General features: G+C 42.1%; 1 protein-coding gene across 1 annotated transcript; it reads left to right on the top strand.

Moving 5' to 3' along the window:
• Window positions 1-1,349: 1,349 nt before the first annotated feature.
• Window positions 1,350-2,303, top strand: LOC148113882 (olfactory receptor 5P56-like). The gene has a single exon (XM_087893510.1). The coding sequence runs from the start codon at window positions 1,356-1,358 to the stop codon at window positions 2,301-2,303; it is 948 nt and encodes a 315-aa protein (XP_087749636.1). The 5' UTR covers window positions 1,350-1,355.
• The last annotated feature ends 4,211 nt before the right edge of the window (window positions 2,304-6,514 follow it).

Below are 6,514 nucleotides of genomic sequence, written 5' to 3'. Positions count from 1 at the left end.
ACCCACCTCAGAAGGATGGAAGGCTGAGTCAACTTTGAGTCTGATGAGATTCGAACTGCCAAATTGCAGGCAGCTGGCAGTCAGCAGAAATAGCCTGCAGTACTGCACTCTTACCACTGCGCCACCGTGGGTCATATAAGTAGGTATTTGTGTATATGCTCATAAGGTCAACCACTTGGTGAAAATGGAAAAGCAATGACAGAATATTTTGGAATAAATAATTTCAAGATGTTTTCAGAGAATGTATTATTCCTCCATGGTATGCTCTTACTTGTTATGAGCTGCTGAGATCCTGCCAAAACAATGATTTAATTTTTTTTACTAAGACACCTTCTGCAACAGTTTGTGTAGGTTGTTTCCTGAGAGACCTATAAACTCCCCAACAGGTGGACAATATCTGGCTTTCATAGGAAGCAAATGGAACATCTTCCATTTTGCTGGGCACTGTAAAAGAAGCTGATAATACTTGACTTGACTCTTTCTTGACAGATGAGGACCATTTTATGAGGAAAGAAAATGATAATCAGCAGCTCCAAAATCCCTGGTCATCTCTAGTCTCAGTACTAACCATACCCAACTTTGTTTACCTTTCTAGTCCAAAGTAGGAAATGTAAGTGCTGAATTTGTGGAGACAATCTTTGTTCTTCTTAAAAAATAATCTGATTTAGTAGATTAGATCAGTGATGAAATCCAATTTTTTTTTACTACCGATTCTGTGGCGTGGCTTGGTGGGCGTGGTGTTGTTTGGTGGGCATGGCTTGGTGGGCGTGGCAGGAGAAGGATACTGCAAAATCTCCATTCCAACCCCACTCCAGAGAAAGGATACTGCAAAAACTCCATTCCCTCCCCACTCCTGGGGGAAGGATTTTGCAAAATCTTCATTCCCATCCTACTCTGGAGCCAGCCAGACGTGGTATTTGCCGGTTCTCCAAACTACTCAAAATGTGTGCTACCGGTTCTCCAGAACCTGTCAGAACCTACTGGATTTCACCCCTGGATTAGATTAAGTTTAATATGGGTATGTTCTAACTTCTTCATTCAAGTTCAAAATAAACATTGTTCAAGCACTTTGAATATATTCTTTCCTAATCTTCCCTGGAAAGGAATCCCTCTATAATCATATAACAAAATTGACAGAACTTACTTTCTATCCTGTATTAATTTTGATCTTCCCTCCATCAAAATACGCTCATCTTCCAGTAATGATACCAACATTTCCTGTAATAATTTCAATACCTTGATTTAAACAAATGGCGCTTTTTTGACACAAGCCTGTTATTGTTTATTTACATATGTAGACATGGTATTTGATCTAATGGTCTCTCACCCTTTTTCCTTCTCTTCAGAAGGAGGCCATGACAGAAGCTGAGAACTTCACCTCTATCAGAGAATTCATCCTACTGGGATTCACCAGCGACAGAAAAATCCAGCTTCTCCTCTTTGGGGTGATTCTCATCTTTTACTTGATTACAATTTTGGGGAACCTGCTGATCATCATGTTGGTAGAGTCTGATGTACAACTCAACACTCCTATGTACTATTTCCTTTCTCATCTTGCGGTGATCGAAATATGTTACATCACCAGCACTGTGCCCATAATGTTATCTCACCTCATGGCTGGGAACGGAGCTATCTCCTTCCCACTCTGCATTGCCCAGATATTTGTGGCAGGGTCCATGGCTACTACTGAGTCTTTGTTACTGGGTGTCATGGCTTATGACCGTTATCTGGCCATCTGTTCTCCCCTAATATATACTGTTGTCATGAACCAACGCTGCCAGTTGCAGTTTGCTGTAGCCTGCTGGATAATTGCTCCACTGTTCTGTGGCATTTGTGATGTCTTCCTGGTTTCTCAAACTTTCTGTGGTCCCAATCATATCAATCACTTCATGTGTGAATTTCTTGTGGTGTTAAAACTTTCATGTGGTGATACACAAGTCATTGAGAATATCATATCTGGTGCTGGAGTCCCTTTCCTTCTGCTTCCCCTTTGTGTCATCCTGACCTCCTATGTGTTTATTCTTTATTCTGTATCCCACATGAAGTCTACAGTTGGACAGCGCAAAGCGTTCTCTACCTGTGGCTCTCATTTGCTTGTAGTCACCTTGTTTTATGGTCCTATCATTTTTATGTATATAATTCCAAACTCAATCTCAGCTCCTAATCGTAATAAGCACAGTGCAATTTTCTACATTTTGGTCACCCCTCTGCTTAACCCTATCATTTATACCCTAAAGAACAAGGACATCCATAGGTCAGTAAGAAAGATATTGCAAAGAAAAGACTTCGACCAGAAAAGATAAATGTTTGTGTCAATTTTTTTTTTTAAAAAATGGTCATGTCAGATTGGCTGATCTTGAGTATTAATTCAGAATGCCTTAAATGTTGGTTTGTCTAGCCATAAACTCAACCTGTGAATGACCTCTCAGACTATTTATTTGGGTATTTGGGTGCAATGTAAATACGTTTGTTGTTGTTTTTTTTAGGAAAAATGAGGTATGTTTGGTGCTATTATAGCTGCTTCCTGGGCTCTTTACAAAAGTCCCTTTAATAGCAGAGTTAAAGCTGGAGAACAGTTGATATAATCTAAAGCAGGGGTGTCAAACTCAAGTCCTGATGGATGGATCTGGCCTATTGGGTGCTTAGACCGGCCTGCAGTGCCTCTGTCAGAAAAATGAGGTTGTGAGGGCCTTACGTGGCCATCCCAGGCTCTGTTTTTGTCTGTGACAGCCTCCTGCAGCACTCTGCCAGCAAAAATGGAGCTCAGGGAGGCAGCCCATGGCAACCCAGTCTCCATTTTCAGCCGTGATGGCTTCTTACAGTCCTCTGTCAGTGAAAAAGGAGCTTGAGGAGGCTGCACATGCCCCTCCCCCCAGGCTCCGTTTTCATGCTGCAGGAGGCCATCAAGGCTGATAACAGAGCCTCTATGAGTGATGTTGAGCTGGCCATGCCCCAGCCACGTCCACCAGTCATGCCCCCCCACCCGAGGTCAAATACAACCCTTATGCAGCCCTCAATCAAATCTAGTTTGACACCCCTGATCTAAAGTTAAAAAAATGTGTGTGAAATGAAGGGAAATTATTTGGCTGAGAGGGATACAGTCTACTGCCTACATTTCGCAAAGTTCTATTAGTCTGGAATATTGTTTTTAAAATCCAAGTTGATCCAAAATGAATAATGGATATTTGTTATTGATATTTATCACAGGTTGACCATATTGTAATCTGTTCTAAACTTTTGCCCAGTATCAATGTTAGTTGACCAGTTATAGATTCTTCTTTCTCCCAGGTACTTTTTGTAAACAGACAAAACATGCTGGCGGAGGAATTCTGGGAGTTGAAGTCCATACTTCTTAAAGTTGTTAATGTTGAGAAATTATCTACCAGGGAATGTGCATCTAATGATATCAGTGACATTTTTCTCTGGGTAAACATATAAAAGGTTGTTGTCAGCTTTGGAAGCCATATTAGGCCGGAAGCTTCCATGCTGCCACCTTTTCCTGTGTGGGAAAGTTGGAGGGGGGATTTAGTAGAGGGGTTGTCTGTAGACATAATAGCATTCTTCCTGTCAGTCAAGGTCAGGCCAATCCTGCATCTGGAGAAGGAGTGGTCGGAGTGATGTCTCAAGATGGGACGGCGGTTGATTGGAGCATGTGATTGACTGAGGAGTGAGGGGATGGTTTTGGGGGTTTTGATTTACTGAGGGAAAACCCGGACCTCTCCGATTCGGGTTTTCCCAGATGTGCCAGTTTACCTATTCTAGTAAATAGAACTTTGAAAAACACTTGCTTCAGAGTCTTTACTTGGAGTGGGGTTTTTTCTGGAATGCTGACAGTTGTATTGTGCCATCGCTGACTATTGGGGGCGAATCATTGGCCCCCACGGATAGGGCTCGCAACCTGGGTGTCCTCCTGGATTCACGGCTGTCGTTAGAAGAGCATGTGACGGCCGTGTCCGGGAGGATTTTTCATCAGGTTCGCCTGATCCGCCAGTTGCGTCCCTATCTAGATCGGGACTCCCTACACACAGTCACTCATGCCCTCGTTACTTCTCGTCTGGACTACTGCAACGCTCTCTACATGGGGCTCCTCTTGAGGTGCACTCGGAGGCTCCAACTGGCGCAGAGTGCGGCCGCGCGGGTGGTGATGGGAGTGACATGGAGTTCCCATGTAACACCTCTCCTGCGCGAGCTGCACTGGCTCCTGGTGGTCTTCCGAGTGCGCTTCAAGGTTCTGGTTATCACCTTTAAAGCGCTCCATGGCTTAGGACCTGGTTATTTACGGGACCGCCTGCTACCACCAATAGCCTCCCACCGGCCAGTATGCTCCCATAGAGAGGGGCTCCTCTGGGTGCTGTCAGCCAAACAATGTCGGCTGTCGGCCCCTAGGGGGAGAGCCTTCTCTGTGGGGGCACCTACGATTTGGAACGAGCTCCCCCCGGAGATACGTAGGATCCCGGATCTGCGCACCTTCCGCCGCGCGCGTAAGACTTTTCTATTTTATCAAGCTGGCCTGGCCTAAATCTTCCCCCTTTTTAAATGTGGAAATTTTAAATTTTTAAATTTTAAATTCGTCTTATTTATAGGGGCATGGGTAAGGCGTTTTAAATTGGGGAGCCATTTTGGATTTAATTCTGTTTTAAACGTATTTTAATGTTTATATTGTATGTTTTTTAATTTTGGCTGTTCACTGCCCCGAGTCCTTCGGGAGAGGGGGCGGTATAAAAATCTAATAAATAAATAAATAAATAAAAATATTGTAAAGTCTATGAAAGAATTTATTCCACTAATATTGTACAAGTTTGTCTGAATGCCTAATCTTGATTAGAATTAGAATTCTTTATTGTCCAAGTATGATTAGACATCTAAGGAATTTGTCTCCAGTGCATAATCTCTCAGTGTACATACAACTATAGTGAGAGAATATTGAACTGAATATTAACATCTTCAAGATTTAATAGGAGCAAGAGAAAACACCAAATTGATGTCCATTTTCTTCTTCTTACAACTATTCAGGAGATGGTCTATCTACTGTCTTTGAGATCCAAGAAAGCTTGGCCAAGAAACAAGTTATACTTGACCTTAGTCATGTATTTAAACATGGAGAGGCATTTAACTTCACAGTTAATGGGAAAGTTCCTTATTTAAGACATTTAAGGAAAACTATGCAAGAGTTTACATATGTGGTGTAAAACTAGAAAAGTAAAGTTACTCTCTCCTCAGATGCATGTCTCAGAGAAAGACCCAAGAATGATGATAGGATTCTAAAAATATTAGAAGCAAACAGAATTCTAGGAAAGGACAGCATAAGATACAGAGATCCTTAGAAAGAAACTATGTTCATGAAATATTGCCTCTTTGTTCTTTTAGAACTCCCTTCTCTTTCTAGTCTTGACCATCATTTCATAAGGTAAAAGGTAAAGGTTCCTTTTGCACATATGTGCTAGTCATTCCTGACTCTAGGAGGCAGTGCTTATCTCCGTTTTAAAGCCGAAGAGCCAGCACTGTCCAAAGACATCTCCGTGGTCATCTGGCTGGCATGACTAAACTCCAAAGGCGTATGGAATGCTGTTACCTTCCCACCAAAGGTGGTCCCTATTTTTCTACTTGCATTTTTTACATGCTTTCAAACTGCTAGGTTGGCAGAAGCTGGGACAAGTAACAGGAGTTCACCCTGTTATGCGGCCCTAGGGATTCAAACCGCTGAACTGCCAACCTTTCGATCGACAAGCTCAGCATTTTAGCCACTGAGCCACCACATCCTATATTTATGCCCAAATCCCTTTTTTTCTGACTGAGTTACATGCAAAGTAATTTACCTGAGAGATATCAATTTTTGGGATTGTTCCCCTTAGGTGATGAATCTAAAATCAAGCAGATGTTGTGGATAGGCAGACTGGAGATCAGCAAAGTGGATGATTTCACAAACTCATTACCAACACATATACATTTATTCCTTCTCATCCACATGCACACAACCTTCAGGGACGGAGCCTTGACAGCTTCATTTGATTGGCCTGGGATCAAAAAATATAATTATGATGATACTTGAATACCAAACCTGTGGATGAACTCATTCCAACAGTTTCAACACTTCCACAACACTTTCCAATAGTAAATGTTAAATTGGACAAGGGTGAGGGTTGAATTCTGCAGCTCTCCACAAAGGAAGGGCCTGGGAAGGAAGAATTTACCCTCCTGCCTCCTAGACCAGTGTTAACTAGACCAGTATTAAGTTTTTCAGTTGAAGTGTGCTAGAAATTTCTGATTTCTGGTTTAATGCTTATGGAGATTCTCAGTCATCCAGGTTGTTATGTATTGAATATATACTGTATTGTTGTGTTAAGCCCTGCTAAAGTGAAACTAACTTTTAGATTATCCTAACTGTTAACTTCAACTGTTTTGGGGGAAACTCAGAATTTTCATATTTGGGCTGGCTTTTTAAGGTATTGTGATTGGTTGAGGGCCTGTGGGCCTAGAGTATAAATTACAGGGATTTGCCTATTGTTCTTCAGTT

The sequence above is a fragment of the Pantherophis guttatus genome, chromosome 4, assembly GCF_059756535.1.
Source record: "Pantherophis guttatus breed Tessera chromosome 4, ASM5975653v1, whole genome shotgun sequence".
Lineage (NCBI taxonomy): Eukaryota > Metazoa > Chordata > Lepidosauria > Squamata > Colubridae > Pantherophis > Pantherophis guttatus.
This window is presented reverse-complemented; position numbering and strand designations above follow the sequence as displayed.